Raw genomic sequence first — 20536 nt, 5'->3', positions numbered from 1 at the left:
GGATAACTTGTAGTCCCTGCTGTGCTGAGATGCCCACTGTATATGTTTTTAAGAAAGCGGATTGGTGTTAGAGTACCTGTCTGTAACCTTGGAGCAGAGAAAAGCTAACAGGTCTGCATGAAGATCAAATCTGTCCTCAGTTGTGGTAATTGGCCTAGGCATAAACTAGAGCTTTCACACAAATGACATCTTGGGTGTAAATTACTTAGTATTAATTAGTTGGGTGCAGTGCCATATTCATTTGCAGATAAGACTCATTCCAAGAAATCTTGATGTTCAGACCTAGAAATATATGTGGGGTCATAGTGGTCATATTAACAGCAAGAAAAGTAATGATAAACATATAGTAGACCTTTTTTTGCCAAGCACTATTTTAAGTTGATTTTTTTTTTTTTTTTTTGAGATAAGATCTCACTCTGTTGCCCAGGCAGTGGTGTGGTGGTGCAGTGGTATCATCATAATTCACCATGACCTCGAACTACTGGGCTTAAGGGATCCTCCTGTCTCAGCCTCCCAAGTAGCTAGCTGGGACTACAGGTGGCTGCCACCGTGCCTGGCTAATTTTTTTAAATTTTAAATTTTTTGTAGAGAAGAGTTCTCACTCTTGCTCAGGCTGGTCTCAAATTCCTGGGCTCAAGCAATCCTCCCACCTCAGCCTCCCAAAGTGGTAGGATTACAGATGTGAGCCACCTCACCCAGCTAATTTTTCTTTTTTTCGTTCTTTTTTTTTTGTTTTGTTTGAGTCAGGGTCTCACTATGTTGCTCAGGCCTCAAACTCCTGGCCTCAAGTGATCCCCCTGCCTCAGCCTCCCAAAGTTATTTTAAGCTTTTAAGTTCGTGATGATATTTAATCATTGTAACAGCACAGTAGGGCAGGAGTATGGCCCATTTTACAACTAGGAAACATAAGCTCAGAGAGTGGCAGTTTTGTCAAAGGTCACACAGCTGATAAAGGGCATGGCCAGACCCAGATCTGTCCAGCTTCAAAGGCTGTGTTCTTCTCCCTAGTAGTAGTTTTTCCTGTTAGGGTAGTGCGTCGGGTATGACCTTTCTAGTAACCCCTGAGTAAGCACAGCTATCCCAAGTATCAGACAAGGAAATTGAGGCTCCCAGAGGTGAAATCCCTTCTTAATGCTAACATGTCCAGTTAGCGCTCCAGCTCCGGCAGGAGCCTGTGTCTTCTGACACCCAGGCCAGTGTCCCAGATTACACACAAAAAGACTGAACGTGTGCCGAGTGGCACTTCTGTTCCTTGTTGTCCCTGAGCTGCAGGAGCGAGAGCTCTTCAGTCCAAACCGGCAGGCCATTACCCAGAAGTAGTAGACAGCCCTAAAAAGGGCAGAGAGCTACGTCATGACAGGCCTGTGGGCACCAGCCAGAGCATGTGTGTGCTCAGTGTGGAAAGACTGACAGATCCCTCTGCTCTTTCCGCAGTCCACGTGGGGAGCACCACCACGTGCATTTACCACCAGACACAAGAGCTTGGTTCACAGACTTTTCTAGTCACTTCCTCCTCCCACTGCAGTCCTCGTGCCTACGGCATTGCTGTTTTGACTCTGGTGCCTTTGCCCCGTCAAGCCCCCCCCCCCAACCCCCCCCGTCCCAAACCGTTGGGACATTATTTAGATGCTTCATATACTTTTTAGAAAATTGCGATACACATCTGTGTTTTTTATTTTGAAGCTAGATACTCAACTTCCTTCCTTCCTCATCCCTTTCTTTCCTCTCACCTAACTCCTGTTCATCCTCAGCGGTCATTTCCTCAGGGAGCCCTCCTGGGTGGACCAAGCTTGGTTAGCAAGAAGGTCTCCTCATGACACTTGAGTTTCTATTCGGCACTCAGCGAATGCCAGCATAGCGTTGGTTACCCTGCGTGGTTCCTAGTGAATAACACAAGTAATAACAATAGCTACCACTTACTGAGTGTCTGCCTCATGCCAGGCATCATTCTGAATGCGTCAGATTCATGTCACCACGCTAGTCCTCAAACCAAGCCACCCCATTTGAGGGCAGGTTCATTATTATCTCTATTTTGTAGAAAAGAAAACTTAAAGCCCAGGAAAGTTAGGTGAGTGTGCCCAAGGCTGCACCACTGATACGTGGCAGAATCAGGAGCTGAACCATCAGTCTGGCTAGAGGCCACGTTCTTAACCACTGCTGTGTACTTCTCTACATTTGGGGGCATGTTTTGTGTGTCAGGCTCTGTTCTAAGGGCCGAATTGACTCACTTAATCCTCACAGCAGCCCCAGGAGGCACAGGGACTGATGTTTCCTCTGTGCACGGTGATGTTTGCCCAGGATCATCACAGTAAGAGGCCCAGGCAGGATTTGAACCACGGTCCATCTGGCTCCAGAGCCCACTCTCTTAACCCTCTGCATCACATCACTTTGATCTTCAGTCTAATAGAACTCTCTGCTTTCTGTTAGACCGTTAGCTTCTCCAGAGCAGGGCCTGTATTTAGCCACCCAGTATCAGACTTGCCTTACAGTGGCACATTCAGCAAATGTGCTCCATGAATGAGTCACGCCCAGGGGAGTAAAACGGGCAGTGCCTGTGTCCAATGCATAAACCTAGTTGAGGGCATCATTAAATCTGCTGAAAATGAAGTAAACAAGGAACAGGGAGTTTCCTCATTTTAAAAATTATATAATAAATGTTTTGCTTCATTAAAATTTCCTCTCAGTCCAAGGAAAAGATGGATGGAGGAGAAGCTAGAGAAAGGAAGATGTGAAGTCCCATTATGAGCTCTGCCTCCGCCCTCACATTTAAGGGTGGAGATGCTGATTATAACCAAAGCCTCTCATCACTCCACGCCTCATTAGGGATTTGGAAAATGCGCTATTTAGTTGTGGTTGGAGTTAGGCACAGAAGGATCTGCAATTCTTGCAGGAAAACCCAGCAGCCCGTGGTTAGGGTGCCATCTGGAGATAGCAAGTGGTATTACCCCTCTGTCAGTTCCAAGTGGGGTCAGAATTCTTGCAAAATGCATTTCCTGTTGAGTCACTCATGTCCCGTTTCATAATTGTTTCTGTGTCGACTACTTCATGCTTTGATCAAATCAGTAGTCATTGTTTTCTGTTTATTCTTTTCAAAATTTCAGTCCTGCTTTATATTCACATAGTCAAGTTAAATTTGGAGTTGTTTTACTAATCATGAACCCTTGAATAAAAATAGTACATATCAGGATGAAAGCTAGCATATAATGCCGGGGGTGGGGCAGATGCCCACACTCTCCCGAGGGAAAGAGAGGCTTAGTTCAAAGTCTGTTTGGCAAGGAGACGTTGTACTCTGGGAGAGGGGTGGGGTATCTTACTTCTGCCTTCCATACCTATTCACACCTACCATATTTGAAATTTGCTGAAAGAAGAGGGAGTTCAGGAGAAACTAGGTGATGTCCCAAGGTTGGGCCCTCAAAAGGCAGGCTTAAGAGGTTATATTTAGCCTGGGCAGAATTTAACTGTAAAAATGGATGAATCGTTCAACTCATGCATTTTTCCCACTCTTCAGGATAGCAAATTTTCTTATATTTTGCAGGACAACAAAACTGAGCAGAACCTTAAACACTCGTCTAATCCAGGTCTCTGCCTTCCACTAAGCAACTGAAAACAGCCCGTTGTTTGTCTCCTTAAAAATCCCACAAAGGAAAATTCTATTTCTCACTTGTTCCACTGTTGAACAGTGATTTCTCACTGGCAGGTTCTAAGTTTTTCATGAGCTAGTTCCTTAAAATCTTTTTCTGATGGTAAATTTACCTATTTTAATCTTCGTATAGAAGATAATTGTTTTAAACCTCAGCTTTTTCCCAAATTTAAATATTATTTAATATCTAGTCTTCTGTAGGGTTCTTGGTGCTACTGAGCTTACCTGTAACTAAGTCCTTTTCTTCTTAGAGGGTGTTTCTGTTTCTTAACCTTTTAAAACCTTTATCTTCCATTGTTAAACATAAAGTCTCTTGTTCCTTCCACTCTGATACTTTCCCGATGCCTTTCTCCTCCTGCTGTGCAGGCAGGTCCCCAGTTAGGATATGATGAATCTTTTGCATGTCTTCACTAGTCAAGAGGATTAAAAAAAAAAAAACCAGCTTTATTGAGATTTAATTCACATAGAATTCATCCATTCAAAATGTACAAATTCACTAATTTTTAGAGTTTCCACAGATATGTACAATTATCACCACAGACAACTTAAGAATATTTTCATCATCTCAAAAAGAAACCCCACATCCTTTAGTTGTCAGCCCCCTCCTCTGTTCCCCAACACTGGGCAACCACTAATCTGCTTTCTGTCTCCCTGTATTTTCCTATTCTGGACATGTCACATATATGGAATCCTACCATATGTGGTCTTTGTTTCTGGCTTCTTTCATTTAGCATAACATTTTCAGGGTTTACCCTTGTTGTAGCATGTATCTGTACTTCATTCTTTTTGTGGCCAAATAATATTCCATTGTATGAATATGTCACATTTTGTCTAGCCATTTATCAGTAGATGGACATTTGGGCTGTTTCCACCTTTTGGCTATTATAAGTAATGCTGCAATATACAAGTTTTTGTGTGGATGTCTATTTTCATTCCTCTTGGATCTATTCCTAGAAGTATTGCTGGGTCATACGGTAATTCTGTGTTTAATCATTTGAGGAACTGCTAGACTGTTCTCCAAAGTGGCTGCGCCATTTTCCATTCCCACCGGCAGTGTCGCAGGCTCTGATTTTCCACATCCCTGTCAACACCTGTTGTTATCTGTCTTTTCCATTCTAGCCATCCTGGTGGATGTGAAGTGAGATCTTGTGGTTTGATTTTCATTTCTGTAATGAATAATGTCAAGCATTTTTTCATGGCCTTTTGGCTATTCGGATATCCTCCTTGAAGAAATGTCTGTTTAATTTCCTTGCTCATTTTTACATTGGGTTATTTGTCCTTTTATTGTTGAGTTGTAAAAGTTCTTTATTCTAGATACAAGTCCCTTATCAGGTATACGATTTGCAAAGTATTTTCTACCATTATGTGGGTTGTTTTTTCACTTTCTTTATAGTGTCCCCTGAAGCACAAAAGTTTTTAGTTTTGATGAGGTCCAATCTATCTATTGTCTTTTGTAAGGCTTATTTTCTATAGTACATGTTACAAAAACATTATATTTTCATTTTCTAAATGTAAAATTATAGAAAATAATGTTTTAAAAACTGCACCGTCCCCTCAAGAACCACGGACTTAGCTAAGAGTGTTTACTCCAATGCTTCTTTCCGTTGAGTGCTTCAGTCATTTTGTATTTTTCTTTCAATTTTTTGCATGCTTCTAACTGGAGACTTTTGAACTTAACAAAGAATTTAAAATAAAATCCCAACTAATATTAAATAAAAGCCAAGAGGTAGCGCTTTGTAACCCTTATTGATATCTTGACCTTTAATATCATATTACATTTTCAAAACAACTGAACCACAGTCATTTCACAATATTCTGCCTTGTATGTAAATATCACTGTATGTCGTTTGTGTAAGGACTTTAAACTGGATGGCCACAGTAAATGTGATAATGAAAGGCAATAACTTTCACATGGATTGTCTTTCCTTTCTTCTCCAACAGGTATGGCAGATCCCAGAAAATGGACTCACCCTTTCCCTAACCGAACCTGTGGTGATTTTAGAAGGCCACTCAAAGAGAGTTGGCATTGTGGCTTGGCATCCGACGGCTCGCAACGTGCTTCTCAGTGCAGGTAGGGGCTGAGCAGGCCTGGCCGCCTCACTGCTCACGGCTCGTTGTGTAGGGGGAGCAGCAAAGCGTTTTGATTGTTTGCTATACAGTTTTGAAGCAGATGATTAGGAAACCATGGTGAGGAGCGTCAAGATGCAATGCTTCCCCGACCCATACATGTGTTTGAACGCATGTGTGTGTGTGTGTGTGTGTGTGTGTGTGTTTCAAGGCCACTTCGACAATCTGATGAAAGCTGTGGGCTTTGTGCTTTGAAAAGCGAACAGATACATACTTTTTTGCCTGTAATTTCAACAGGTTTATGGTTCCTGCTGAGGCCCTCCAGGAACCACAGTTGGAAGCCAGAAGCCCTGGGTTCTTTCTCTGGTGTTCCTGCCAACTTTGGGGTGATCTCCATTTGGGCAAATATGCTCCTTCCTTTTTAAGACATACTTTTCATTTTAAGTAGTGCATGTATATTATAGAAAACATATAGGCAAAAGGGAAAAAAATAAAAACCACTTGTAATTCCACCACCCAAAGGGTAGATCATTATTACCACTTTGATATTTCTTTCCAGAAGATATTTCTGTGTGTACATAAATTACTTTACACACAGACCTGGTTTCATACACGATACACGTGACCTGCTTTCTGCACTGAGTGGCACCCTGTGATCCTTTTCATTAAATATTCATTAAATATGCCATTAAATGTTCTTCCTACGTTATTCTTAATGACTCCATGATTTTCCATTGCCTGAATATAGCTCAGTGTATTTAATCAGTTCCCTCCTTCTGGACACTGATACTGTTTCTGATGGTAATGAACCCAGTGGCTGAGTCCTAGTGTTCTTACTGGTTTCCCACTTGAGTAGTTTCTAAATTTATCTTACAGAAATCTTTTCCTTTGTCCAGAATTTGAGATTTTATTTTCTTTTATGAAACCAGTATATAGGGCACAAGGGAGCTTTGTGGGGTGATGGAAATGTTCTATATCTTGGTTGTGGTAGTGGCTACATGAGTCAAAACTTATCAAATGTGTACTTAAAATGGGTGTGTTGTATGTAGGTTTTACTTTAATAAAATTAGTTTATGAAAAAAGCAACACTAATGTTACTAGTAGAATTTTTAAAGATCTTTCCCCTCACCAGTAAAAGGGAGGTGGGCAGTTTAATTTTTAACTAGGAATAGAAGATGTGTATGACTTATAAGGAGTTAAATAAAATATTTAATGCCAGGTACCTAGAACACAAGCACCATTTTTCAAAAAGGACACTCTGTAGGATACTGTTACTATAATCCCCATTGACTATATTTAGGAACCCTTGTGATGTTCCACTCAGAACCTGTCTGACAAGGAGAGAAAAAGAATTCCAGAGGTGGAATTCCACCAGGGAAAATTTCCTGCTACCTTCTCATCTAGGTTAAACAGAGGGCAACAGTAGCAGCTGATTCCTGTTCTCCCTTTAACCAACGAAGGAGGGTGGGTGATTGTCATGACCCATCTGCCCTGGCTGGAGTTGCCTGTGTGCCTGAGAGGAGCGAGGCAGAGGAAGGGTCAATTCTTCATCCCAGAGCTTAGCTCTAACTTTCATACTGTTATGCGGTTTTTCTCCAGTTTCCTACCTGTAGCCCTTAGGCAACCTAGGTATCCTGGGTGTTAGTAGCTAATTTTTCCAAAACGCAAATTGCTTTATTGGCAAGAATTCACCTTTAGGATGTCCTTCCTTTAGTTTGTGCCATTCTTGAACTAATGTCCTGGAAACAACACGTGGTACCTCTTTTTAAAGAGGCCTGGGGGCTTGGGGCAGACCCCTGAAGGAAGGAAGGATGGAGTTGACAAGCTGAGGGTGGTGGCTGAGTGGACATTGTGGGCCTCCCAGGGATCAGTTTCTGAATCCACGTGCCTACTTCATTACAGCTCAGGCTTCTCACCACGATCAGGACGGTCTTGGCCTATTTTCTCCCTTCTAAAGATAAAGATCTGTTGTGAGCAAACAGGCCAAGTCCTCATATTTCCCTCCCCCTGTTGTAACTTACCACACTGTAATATACCAACACTATGTATTACAGCCCCACTGATTTGAATACCTGCCACCCAAAGTTTTTGTTGAGTGTCCTAAACAGTTATTTAAACCTTTTATTTTTAGTTCCTTTGGAAAAGCAATAAGCTGTATTCATTCTGATGCTTGCTTTACTGGAAAAGGAAACTTGAAAACACTCGGATCCACCAGCCCAGTTAACTCTTTACAAAAACATAGGATTCTATTTAGTGTAGTGCTTTGTTTCCGTATAGTTGTTTGTTTCATATGAACCCAGACTTAACAGGTTGTGTTTGTCCTTTAATACTTTTATTTGTTTTATGTAAATCTTTTTTCTTAGTCATTTCAGTTTTTAACTCCTAGTAAGTAGGGCCTCTTATAATCAGCACCTTCTTTTCTACATACATGTATATTCTCATTGTATTTCTAGTTTTCTTGACTGTGTTGTTGTACAAGTGCTTCTAATCTTTGAGAGACATGGGGTTTTTTGTTTGTTTTAGGGTGTGATAATGCCATCATCATCTGGAACGTGGGGACGGGTGAAGCCCTTATAAACTTGGACGATATGCATTCAGACATGATTTACAACGTGAGCTGGAACCGGAATGGCAGTCTGATCTGCACAGCCTCCAAAGACAAGAAAGTGAGAGTAATCGATCCCAGGAAACAGGAGATTGTTGCTGTGAGTATTCTTAGGACAAAAACCCCAGTAGTTGCAGCACTTCAGTGAGTGTGAACTTTCTGCTTTTTAAGGCAGGCAGCAGTACTGACGAGTGGGCCCTTGCTGCGTGCAGACACCTGCTGTGAATAAGAAAAGGCTCGTACAGGCTTCTGTCTGCCTCCCCAAGCACACTGCTCTCCAGAGTTGGACCTTTCCAGCTTTTACTCAAGTCTTCTCTCACTTGGTTGCCAGTTTTCACAAAGAAATAGTTTTTATCAGTTCACTAGAGTCCTTAAAAGTTAAGACGTCTGGATCAGCTAAACCAGTTAGCTGCATTCCTGATCTCATGGCTTAGTCCTGAATAACGATTAATTGATCTCCACCCTGTTCCAAAAACAACTGTTAGAGTTTCATCTGCTTCGCAGAGATGCAGCAGGTTCTCTCATCAGCTCAGTGTCTTCGTTTCTGCCGCCCAAACTGGGCCTCAATAAAATCACACATCCTGACATAAGATGGACATTTGGGTCTTTAGTCAGGGTTGAAACTGCAAATGTCAATTCCAGGCACATCTCACTTGAGCCACACCCTGAGGCCTCCCTACGATGTGGTGGTTCTTTGGCAGCATTTCCTCTAAAGGGCCAGACAGTGATCCTGGCTGGTGCTCACCAAGCACTGTGGACTTGCGCAGCCCCATGCGTGGTGCCTTATCCACCCAGAATATTCCAAGGGTTACTACTAGTGCACTCTTAATACTTACACACATGAGGTTAAGGAAGGGGTTAACTAGACTAGGCTTCTTTTTGTGCTGTGATATTGGTAGAAATTGTAGGGTATATCCAATCTTCAGGTTATTGTCCTCTCCAGAAACAAACATTTGGCAGAAGCCTTTCGTGTGTTTTATTTTTGCAGTGTGTGGACTTGGGTTGCAGCGGGATGTGGTGGAAGGAGTGAGGCTCTTGAGTCAAATCCTGGTGCTCTTGCCAACTCGCTGAGGGGCCTTGGCCAGGTCACTTAGTGTGTCTGTGTTTCCTCGTCTGGGCGAAGGGACGGCTAACACGGACGCCCTCCAGGGCAGCGTGAAGGGCGTGTGGGTCTGAGGTCGGGCTCGGTGCTCGAGTCTCCCCACTCACCTTTCCTGCTTTGCAGTTTGGCTGTGTGTGACCTGCCTTTTTGCTCGCTCCCTCCTAGGAGAAGGAGAAGGCACACGAAGGGGCAAGACCCATGAGAGCCATCTTCCTGGCTGACGGCAACGTCTTCACCACTGGTTTCAGCCGCATGAGCGAGCGGCAGCTGGCGCTCTGGAATCCGGTACACCCCTTCCCAGCTTTCTGCTCGCTTTCTCTAGAGTTTCTCTCCTATCTGAGCAAGTTTTCGGGTTGTAAGTAGATTATAGGATTCTCAGCGTGGTTTTCTAAACTCCTGCTTGTCTTAAATTGGATCTGAATGTGAAGTTCTTATCCTCACTGAAGACTTAACGGTAAATGTATTTCAAAATCGCACTCAATACTCCCGAGGAATCTATATTGACTATATTTTTGAAAAAGAATGTACAAGAAATTCAGTGTTTTAGATTTGGGAAATAAGTTCTAAACTTATTTATATTTCATAAAGAATATGCTCAAATGTCTAAATCGAAATAGTCATGCTGGGGAAAATGACTTAATTAGCATAAGTGGGAGAAAAGTACTAAACTGCATCCACGATGTGATCTCAGTCTGTGCTGTGTACATGTGTTGGAAAGAAATAGGCCTCAATGGTAATAGTTTCTGCCCCCCACTGGGGTGCAGAAGTGTGGAACATGCAATGATCTTTATGAAGTACATATATTTATTTTATAATAATAAAGTACTTTTAAAAAAGAAAATAGTCACAAAGGAGAAGGGCCCTTTCATCTTTGTCGTGGAATCTCACTAATGGATACATTAATTATGTTGTCAAATCAGCACAATTCTCAGGGGGTTGGATCCCGTTTTGTATGCTGGTTGGTGTTTACATGGATGAATGTTGTATGTGCAATGTTCAAACTTTCATTATTCTAGGAAAATGGCTCAATTAGGGACAGAAGAATGTGCAATAAGGTTATAAAAATTCATCTTAAAAATACATACACACATACACATTTTATATATTTAAAAAAATGTTTTTATATATATTTTTTTTTTCCCCAGAAAAATATGCAGGAACCCATCGCTCTTCATGAAATGGATACTAGCAACGGAGTGTTGCTGCCTTTTTATGACCCAGACACCAGTATCATTTACTTATGTGGAAAGGTAAGCAGCGATTTTGATGTTTGATGGTAAATTTAATCCTGTAAGAGGAAAAGCTTGTCCTACCAAGATTTAAAAGATGGGCAGCAGACTGTATCTTTTAAATTTTTCTAATTTTGTGTGTGTATGTGTGTGTGTGTGTCTTAAGCTAAGGACAGATACTTTTAGTATGTTTTAGGTCTTCAGACCAGACTGTTTGCAGCTTGCCAGTTGTGCAGTAATAACATGCCGTGTTCAGCACTTTTGACCACAGTAGGGGTTGGGCCGAGGTGTTGGGGCTAGTGCTTCACTCAGGGAAGTCTGGTGAGAAAAAGAGGACATGTCTTCACCTAACGGTACTACCTGATTGGTGACTTTAGATTTATCTGAACTGATATCAGGGATGACATGAGTAACCATGTGGCCATACCTCATGCTGAAATTTGTCAGATAACCCTACTGACATGTATATACTGAATACTCATGCCCTGGACTTGTAAAGAGAATGTGCTTTGTGGGTGTGAGCTTTTGAGGACCTCAGAGACTCCCCAGAGGGTTGTTACTCCTGGAGTTCAGTGTTAGGGCCCTGGGCTTGAAGGCATGTGGCCTAACTAAAGTGTCAGGGTGACAGCTGTTACAAGAAGGCTCCACACCAAACTCCTCCTGCCTTTTGCTCTCATTCTAACTAGAAGGTTGGTAGCTTTATTATTATTATTTCATTTTTGTAGGTGGTAACTTCAAAATACCTTATTCTTCTGTAGGTTCAATTTTGCTTAGAGCTTTTAGTAGTTGAAATAAATGAATTAATAAAAATGGAGCTGTTGATGTATTCCCCAAACCTGTAAGATAGCCCTTTGCTGTGCAGAGCAGGCGGTGTTTTACTTTTCGTAGTTGCTTGAGTGTGCTGCAGACCTGTTCTCTGTTCTTACAGGCATTTCCTTAGAAAAACTGAGATCTTGTCTGTTCCCTTGGAAGTCACTTTACTGACGTTAACAGCCGTTAAGTACATGCACCTTACCGTTGTTGCCACTGACGGCATCAAAACAAACACAATGAGCAGTTACCCAGATATTACTAACAGTAGGTGGAAAATTATTTTGGGTATGCAGAAAATGACTAGTACGTGTTTAGCTTCTTTTCCATTGCCTTAGCTCTGAAGTCACTGAGACAAACGGAAATCGTGAGAACCATTCTAAGCCAGATAATCAGAATTTTATACACTGCAATGAGATGGCACTGTTTTCTGAAGTTAACGGGTTCCCACTGAAACTGAGTTTCTCAATTAGAAAAATCTCACTTTTATTGTCACCTGAGTGCCTGGTATTAGCGCCTTTGAGTCTGTGACGGGTGCTGCACTGTGCCAGTGGATGAATACTTCAGTCAGTAATTGCACTCGCAGCAGTCCTCCTGGTCTTTGTTTGTTTTTTGAGGTTGAATAGCAATGCGGTTGTTTGGTCAGAGGGATTGACATCTTTGTCCTACCCCTGGCCTTGTGTCTAAGCTCAGGAGAGTAAAACTAGAGCCTTCAGAAGGAGGCCAAGGAGACCACTGAAAGGGCCTGCTAGCATTTCATAGTGAGGGCTTACTGGGTGAGGCAAAGAAACTGTCACAGGCTTTAGGCAAGCCTCTTAATGAGGAAGAAAAGGTCAGCTACTGAAGTGGGGTCCCAAGTGATGCTGGGTCTATAGAGGAGAGAGACACCACTCAATCCAGGTGTTTCAGTCAACATCAAACACAAACTTGTCTTTGATTTCTTATAGGGCGACAGCAGTATCCGCTATTTTGAGATCACGGATGAATCCCCGTATGTCCACTACCTCAACACATTCAGCAGCAAGGAGCCTCAGAGAGGGATGGGTTACATGCCTAAGAGGGGACTCGATGTTAATAAATGTGAGATTGCCAGGTAAAGAATCGATATTATAAAGTATGTCAATTGTTTATGCCATCCATGTAGGACCAGAGCAAGACAGCTACAAGTAATTCTGTAATGCCCAAGTCTTTCTCCCCGTGTGTGTGGTGTGGAATTAGTATCTCATTTCCTGCCCATACCTTGGAAGTGTAGCAGTTAAGCAGCCTAGCTGGAGGTGTGCTGCACACTTAGTGAAATGGTGAAACCACCTCCTTTTATCTTCAAGCTGAGGCTGTGGCCAGCGTTCCCTGGGGGGCAAGCAGAGGAGAGCCTGGCTCAGGGCTGGAAAAAGGAGTGGATTTTCCTACTCTAGCAGGGGAAGAACCAAGTTCCAAACTGGATTGTGGACCCCACTGGTTCTAAACTAGAAAACCAAAGATCATCCTTCATTGGGGTGATGGGTTACCTTGACTTAGAAAGTTCAGCAGTGTTATATATAATTTCTGTCTTTCTGTGCATACACATTTTTTTAAAAATTTGTATGCTGTAATGCTTGTGGGCTTCCTAAGGGACAGGCTTTTTTTTCATGCTGGTCAACAGAAGATATCCCATGAGACTCAGGAACCACTGACCATTTCAGACAGCGGAATAGCTAGCACCACATTATCAGAGATAAGGTCTTACCATACATTTGTGTAGGACTGTGTTTATATGAACTTTTTAAAAGTTTGATGTTCTGTCACATGATTAAAGAATTGATATTTACATCTTTCAAAATAAAAGGAAAAGAATTTTTATATTTACCTCTATGGGTTTTTAAAAAATAACTGGTGTAATGAAGGAAAACTGTCACAGATAATTTAAAGTTGTGGTATAAACCAAACTAATCAAAATGTGGTTCACGATAGACTGAATCTGAGTTTAAAGTTGTATCTGGTATTTTGGGAACACAGGTATTGTACTGTCATCCAAAAGTTTAAAAAACTAAAAGCACAATTATTCAGGACACTTTCTATTTATTAAGTGTTTGTTGAGCATTTATTATGGCAGACACTGTGTTAAATATGTTACATGGATAACCTCTTTTACTTCTGGTCACAATCCTATGAGGTCGGTGTTATTTTTATCCCCATTTTATGGATGAGGAACTTGAGGCTTGGTGAAGTTGTCGCACCCTCAGGGGCTGTCGTAGCAGAGCTGGAAGTCAAACCCAGGTCAATCACCACTATACTGACTGCAGAGTTTTCATTAAGCCAGACTTCTAAAATGTTTTTGGTTTATCTGGTGCTCTGTTTGGCTGAAACAGTGAATAGACAAGTTTGGCACAAACACTTTTACCAACCTGAGCTCCACGTGGCTTCTATTCCCCTGGCGCATTGGAGCAACGTCTCTTCTAGGCCATCTCGACAGATTCGTGCCCAGATCGTGTTACCCATTTTCAAGTGCCAAAGGCTGCAGGTTTCCGGGAGAAACAAATTCCACTGGCTTTGGGTACTGGAGATGGCAGTACGTCCTCTGACTTAAACTCTTGAAATGCAGAGGCCACTTCCCCAGTAGCACTTAACACCTACGCTTAATCCCACCCTGGCACGCTGGCCATTTGACTGGTGATCTGGCCAAAACACTTACCAAGGCCACGTCCCTTACCCAGAGCTTCAGAGAGAATTTTTGATTATTCCCCATCTCGACTGAAAAAAAGCACCTTGGCCTTATCAGGGTCCTCATAGAAGAAGTAGTTTCTGGTTTGTTTAGTCTTCTTGTAGGGTGCAAATAAAAATGGTATCCCTTTTTTCCCCCACCCAGAAGATATTTGCACCACTTTTCCCTATCATAATGCGAGTTGCTTTCCATTCCCACTCTTCCCATATTTTGGATAATTTCACGTTTTTCTTGAGTACTATGCATGATGTGGTTTGTTTGGATGCCAGAATGTTAATTCCTAGGATTGTTTTCTTTTCCTTTTAAAAATCATATTTAGAAAGCAGTGGGACAGGCAAAGACAAAAAATCATACTTACAAACGTTCAACCACCACAAGCTGGCTAAGACCTGGTACCGAGGCTGTAGATACTCTCTAACAGATGTGTGTTCTCTTCTGTCTATTGACATGGCAATATTTTCACGAGTGAAGCGTTATGGGTGTTGCTATTATTTCTACCGCGGTCGATCTGCCCCCAGATAATTGGAATTTGAGTGTCATCACACTACATAGATCTCTGCTTGTGGTTCTTGTCTACAGTCTGCCCTTTCCCAGCCTAGCTACCCTTGGCTTCCGTTTTCTCATCTGTCAAATGGGAACACTAAGTTCTACCTACTCCTAGGGAGGAGCAGATGAGGTGATGGATAAAAAATCACTTTATAGCAGATACAGCATTGTAGAAAAGGAGTTATTAATCCTGTTACTCAGCCTCCTATTTCACTTAATGTGACTTTACCTTTATTTCCCCTTTGAAGATTCTTCAAACTTCATGAGAGAAAGTGTGAGCCTATTATCATGACTGTCCCCAGGAAGGTGAGTGCCCAGTGTTTTAGACAATCCATGTTTAAAAAAAAAATTAAAAAACTAAAAGAAAAAATCCCAGACCTTTCTTCCTTACCCTAAGGGTTTCCCTCAATGTCTCTTGTAGTCTGACCTTTTCCAGGATGACCTGTATCCTGACACGGCGGGGCCAGAGGCTGCGCTGGAGGCGGAAGAGTGGTTTGAAGGGAAGAACGCAGATCCGATCCTCATCTCTTTGAAGCACGGGTACATTCCAGGCAAAAACAGGGATCTCAAGGTGGTCAAGAAGAACATTCTGGATAGCAAGCCAACGGCGAATAAGAAATGCGACCTGATCAACGTCCCTAAGAAAACCACAGACATGGCCAGTGTGGTAAGGACACAGGCGTTTGGCTGGCTCGGGCCTTGTCCTCTGGAAAGCCCTGTGTGGCGCAGAGCGTTGGCAAGTGCTGCCCCACTGTGGGCACGTGGGGGTTCCAGTTCACGGTAACCTGTATTACACGTAAGAAAGTCCTAGGGTATATGACAGTGGTGAGTTTGGGGTCATGCTTGTTCCTTTAGCTCTGTTTTTATAATGACTGGAGGAACTGTCAGTCAACTGCCATCTCTGAGTGTGAGCAGGAGCCTCTTGGGTCCTGTCTGTCACCAGACGGCTTAAACCCATCTCTGATTTGGGTAAAAGGAAACACAGAAGTGTTGGGGTCACAGGTGCCAGGAAGAGAAGGTCCCCGGAAGGAGGGAGTGGCGAGAGTGTTCAGGTGTTGCTGAGTGGCCAAGTGACAGGAGGATCTGGCAGTATGTGGGGCTAGCCACAAAGATGATTTTGACAAGAGCCATTTGGGCGGGATGATGGGAACCGAGCCTGCATTGAAGACCCGCCACGGCCACTGGAGAGCCCCTCTGCTGCTGGAAGAGCAGGTCCAGGGGAGGCGAGGAGCCAGCAGACAGGGCAAGGGATTTCCCCCCAGCAAGGAGCCTCACAGCAGATAGTGGGAGCTCTGTGGCCCCCGGAAGTTGCCCTTAACCCTGGTCAAACAGAAGTTACATTGATGGAGCCTTGAAGGAATCTGGTCTACAATATAATTGTTACCTGGGAGTGAGTGCCCAGGCATGGGGACGAGAATAGCACTGCAGTACACTGTTATCTTGCTCTGGGGTTTCAGACGGATTGACCGGCTTTAATTGCGATCTCATAAGGCCTAGATGCCGTAGGTTTTGAAGTCTCAACTTGGTGACTGTGGCTTGCCATTTGCAAAATAGAAAATTACATTTTATGTCTTAAAAATTCTGAACTGTCTTGAAATTTGTTTACTGCTCTTCAGTCACTGACCCCTTTTTTGTTTGTTTTCTTAGCAAAATGAAGCCAAGTTGGATGAGATTTTAAAAGAGATCAAATCTATAAAAGACACAATCTGCAATCAAGATGAGCGTATTTCCAAGTTGGAACAGCAGATGGAGAAGATAGCAGCCTGAAGGTCCCACCCCACCCCTATACAAAACGGGAGCAAGAACTCGTGCTTGGTAGCTGGTTGTTGGTGTGGTCCCAGGGAGGGAGGAGGGGAGGCACTGCCATTTGGAGACATTCCATTTCAGATTTGTCAACCAGCGATAGGCCACATTCCAGTAAGAACTCAATTGGTCTCCCAAATTTGCAGAAACAAAACGTGATTTAAAAGCTGAGCTTTTTATCAGAAAGCTTTTTTGATGTTTTAAGTGTTATGTGACTTGTTGAACTTTTAAAAGACAAAAGTGCTACTTTTAAAATCCCAGATATTCTGAATTTTAGAAAACAAACTGATTCTGATTCAGTGTCGTGCCCAAGTACCTTTTTTTTACGAATAGGGACCAATGCCACATTGCTTTTTATATTTCTTTCTTTTTTTAATGTTGCCAAAACCAAAAGTAGCTTTTTTTTCTTTGTATTTTGCTACTTTGCAGTATTTGTGTGTGGTTTTTTTTTTTTTCTTTAATTTGAAAGGGACAGCACTGTGTATGTTTATAAACTAAATGAAGATAAGATATTATTTTGTATAAACATTCATCTGAGAACAATCAGCAGTAGCCACATGGTGCTGGCTAATTTGCAGCACAAAGCTGGTCATCTTAATGACTGTACAAAAGGAAGACTTGAAAAAATCACGTGGATTCATATTACTACCCCTCTCATTTCACTGAGTCTTCTGATCAAAAAAGCTCACATCATATCTCTTCCTTTCTTTTCCTTTCTCTTTCCTAGAAATTGGGTGGTTGTACCAGAATGGAATTTTGCTTCTTGGTTATCCTGTGCTTCTGATGATTATAATCTAACCCAAACTAGCATGTGTTTCTGCAGTTTTGTTACACATATAGGATCTGTTGCATTCATCACTGTAAACATCATGTTTCAGGTTTTGGTCAATACTTGACAAGGGTGCCCGGGACAAGAAGACACACACATTGTTGAGAGTATCTTCTTGTCCATTTCCGCAGCTTGCCTAGCTCTTGAGTACGGTGGTGAGGACTAGAAACAAGGGAACTTGGGAGGGAGCATTTGCCTGGGGTGATCCTCTGGCTTCCCCTGTGACCTGTGCTGTCCCCGGCTGTGCTGGAGCCGGGGGAGATGGCTCTCCTCCCACCAACAAAGCTCCTGCTCTCCCCTCTTCCTCACATGTGCTGCGACCTCTCTCAGGGCTCCCCCAGCCATTCCTTCACTCTTTCCTGCCTTTCAGCCCTGCTCATGTTCGGCTAAGATGGGGCCAGAAGGTGCTATTGAATATTGAGACTGAGGAATGATCTAGAATGAAGCAAAAACAGAAGCGCAGACCTCTGCTGTAGCTTTAATGTGTACAAGCATGTCCCTTTGCATTCTCCACACAAAGTCATCTGTTCCGCCTCTCCAGCTCGCACCGAGGCTGTGTCAAAGCACAGAGGCTTCCTGGACCCAGAGCGGGGCCAGAGACTGAGCTCTGGTCACCTGCTCATTCCTAGGTTAGCTAGTACTTCACCCCATTTCCAGTTTCTCATACTGCATGCTTGAGAAGCAAGATTTCAGGAGCCTCTGCTTTGGAAGGGCTGAACGTCTGCGATTGAAGGTGAGACTGTAGTACATTGGGACCACAGAGGGAGCTCTCGCACAAGCTCGTGCTGGTGTGGCATGGGACTGGCTGGAAGCCTCCTAGAGGCAGAGTGTGGCGACGGCGGGTTAGAAGGCACAGCTGAGCTAGGGGTAATGTCCGTGTAGAAGAGGTACCATGTTCTTAACCAACCGATATTGGGATCGCTGTCTCCACGATTTCAGGGCATCTGAATGTTGGATGTGGTTTTGTGTGTATGTACGTGTGTATGTGTGTGTTTTTAATATTGAAGTGGATAATGAGATGTAAAGAAAATAATTACAATGACTTTTATTCAAGCCTGTATTTGTTTCTTTATCAATGTAATCTGCTGAGGACCTGCGTTTCTAAGATTCAGAAATGTTTTAGGGTTCTGATATCAAATTAATTAAGTAAACAAAATTGTTGACGGTGGCGTGAAACACTGTAGGGAATGTGGTCAGAGAGAAGCGGAAGGGCGGGGAAGAGTCATCCTGATCTTAGGCTGTAGCTTAGGACTTACCTAATGAGTGATGCCCAGCCAGGCTCGTAGGTGCCTGAAGCATTGTGGATTATTTCTCCTGTTTTGTCTTTTTTTTTTTTTTTAAGCCGTGACATCCCTGAGGAGGACAGTGAATTACTCCTAGATCGGCTCTTATAGAGCGGCTATAGTATTCTGTCAAAACACTTGCTTCCATTTTCAAAGATAAAAATCATTGATTACAAAATGGTGTCCGTGTTTATTTCATACCCCGGCTGTCTCTGAGGCAACCCACACCTCTCTGCCTGACACAGCAAGTGACTTTTTCCTCCCTGAGGGTAAGTACAGGGAAGTGTGGGTGGGGGCTCAGCTAGAGCAAAGGGGACAATGGCATGGGGTCCAGCAGAGGCAACTGCTATGTTCCTGATCCCAGCAGACCTGGATGTTTGGATCCTGCCTCAAGCCTTTGCCTGCAGTTTGACCTGGGGCAGAGCTCCTAATCCCTCTGGGTCCCTTTTCTTATCTTGAAGGAAGGATAAGAATGTAGTTTAAATGAGAGAAATACCTATTTCTGGCCACACAGAGTGGCCCTCACTGCATGGCTGCCATTGTTACCACAATGAGCTGATTTCCTCACGGGGCCTTTGGAAGCACTTTTTCTTCTGTAGAAGTAAAATTCTTTTGGCTCAGCTGTGAGTTTTATTCCAGCAGAAGGTTTGCAGGGTCAGTTGAATTGCACGGTCCCTTTTTGGCTCTCCTTTTGCACTGTGGCATTGTTTTGTGACATTTCAGTGATTGTAGCAAACAGTTTCCCACTGTTTGCCTTTTCTAAATGTTTGTGAAAATGATGAGTAATCAGCAGACGCTCTCCCTCCTCAAATACCTTATCTTAGGGTTGCTTCAGTCCATGAGAACAGCAGCAGCCAGGTTCCTGATCAGCTGTGGCTGCAGGAAGTAGAAGTTGGCAGATGCTATCTGTAGACCCGAGGTGCCCACAGTCGGGGGGAGACTCGCGGTGGTCTGTTTACGACCGACTTGTTTTCTGACTCGGGCCACCTTGATTCTTTGCCAGAAGACCCAAAGATCCGAGTGCTAGCCCCAGACAGCCAGCCAGACCTTGTCTGGGGAGAACTTCCATTTTTTTTAAGGTTACTTCCCTTGCTGTACTTGATGTTCTGTGTCCAGAAAAACTTTTTGTTGGCTCTTAGCAATCTGTTTACTCTAAGTGGCCCCTTCTCTTTCTGCTGGCACATTAAAATATCCTAGTGCCATCACTGGGTCACAGACGGGAGTCATTGTCAAGGGTGCACCTTTCCTGCTTGGTGCAATACTTGGTGTCCAGCCTGCCCAGTGCCCTTTGTTCTTTTTCATTAAAAAGAAGTCCCCCCCCCCAGCCTCCTAAGAATGAAGGGTGCAAGAGGGGGGTATGTGCAAAGTGGTCAGCCTTTCGGGAGGGCAGTCTGACAGGTGTGTCAAAAGTCTTACGTGGGCTGGGTGTGGGGGCTCACACCTGTAATCCTACCACTTTGGAAGGCTGAGACATGAGGATTGCTTGAGGCCAGGAGTTTTAGACCAGCCTGAACAACATAGTGAGACCTCATCTCTACCAAAAACGGGCAAATTAGCTGGACATAGTGGGGTGCCTGTAGTCCTAGCTGTTTGGGAGACTGAGGCGGGAGGATCCCTTGAGTTTGAGGTTGCAGTGAGCTATGATAATGCCACTGTATTCTGGCCTGAGTGATAGAGTGAGAGCCCATCCTCTCCCCCAAAAAAGTCTTAACTATTACCTTTTGACCCAAGGTTTTCACCACTGGGAATTTTGTCCCAAGGAACTAGTGGAAGATACATTCAAGAATTAGAGGCCGGGCGCGGTGGCTCACGCCTGTAATCCTAGCACTCTGGGAGGCCGAGGTGGGCGGATCGTTTGAGCTCAGGAGTTCGAGACCAGCCTGAGCAAGAGCGAGACCCCATCTCTACTAAAAATAGAAAGAAA

The 20536-nt window shown here is 43.4% G+C and overlaps 1 protein-coding gene across 2 annotated transcripts in view; it reads left to right on the top strand.

Moving 5' to 3' along the window:
- Positions 1-18790, top strand: part of CORO1C (coronin 1C) — a 77223-nt gene extending 58433 nt beyond the window's left edge. For both annotated transcript variants that reach the window (XM_069496809.1, XM_069496807.1), the window contains exons 4-11: positions 5582-5711; positions 8231-8412; positions 9580-9699; positions 10560-10664; positions 12401-12546; positions 14946-15003; positions 15119-15364; positions 16345-18790. In XM_069496809.1, the coding sequence (XP_069352910.1) occupies positions 5582-5711; positions 8231-8412; positions 9580-9699; positions 10560-10664; positions 12401-12546; positions 14946-15003; positions 15119-15364; positions 16345-16464 (1107 nt within the window). In that variant the 3' untranslated portion in view covers positions 16465-18790. The remainder of the gene's footprint in view (positions 1-5581; positions 5712-8230; positions 8413-9579; positions 9700-10559; positions 10665-12400; positions 12547-14945; positions 15004-15118; positions 15365-16344) is intronic.
- The last annotated feature ends 1746 nt before the right edge of the window (positions 18791-20536 follow it).

The sequence above is a fragment of the Eulemur rufifrons genome, chromosome 21 (genome assembly GCF_041146395.1).
Source record: "Eulemur rufifrons isolate Redbay chromosome 21, OSU_ERuf_1, whole genome shotgun sequence".
In the NCBI taxonomy this organism is placed as follows: Eukaryota; Metazoa; Chordata; class Mammalia; order Primates; family Lemuridae; genus Eulemur; species Eulemur rufifrons.
This window is presented reverse-complemented; position numbering and strand designations above follow the sequence as displayed.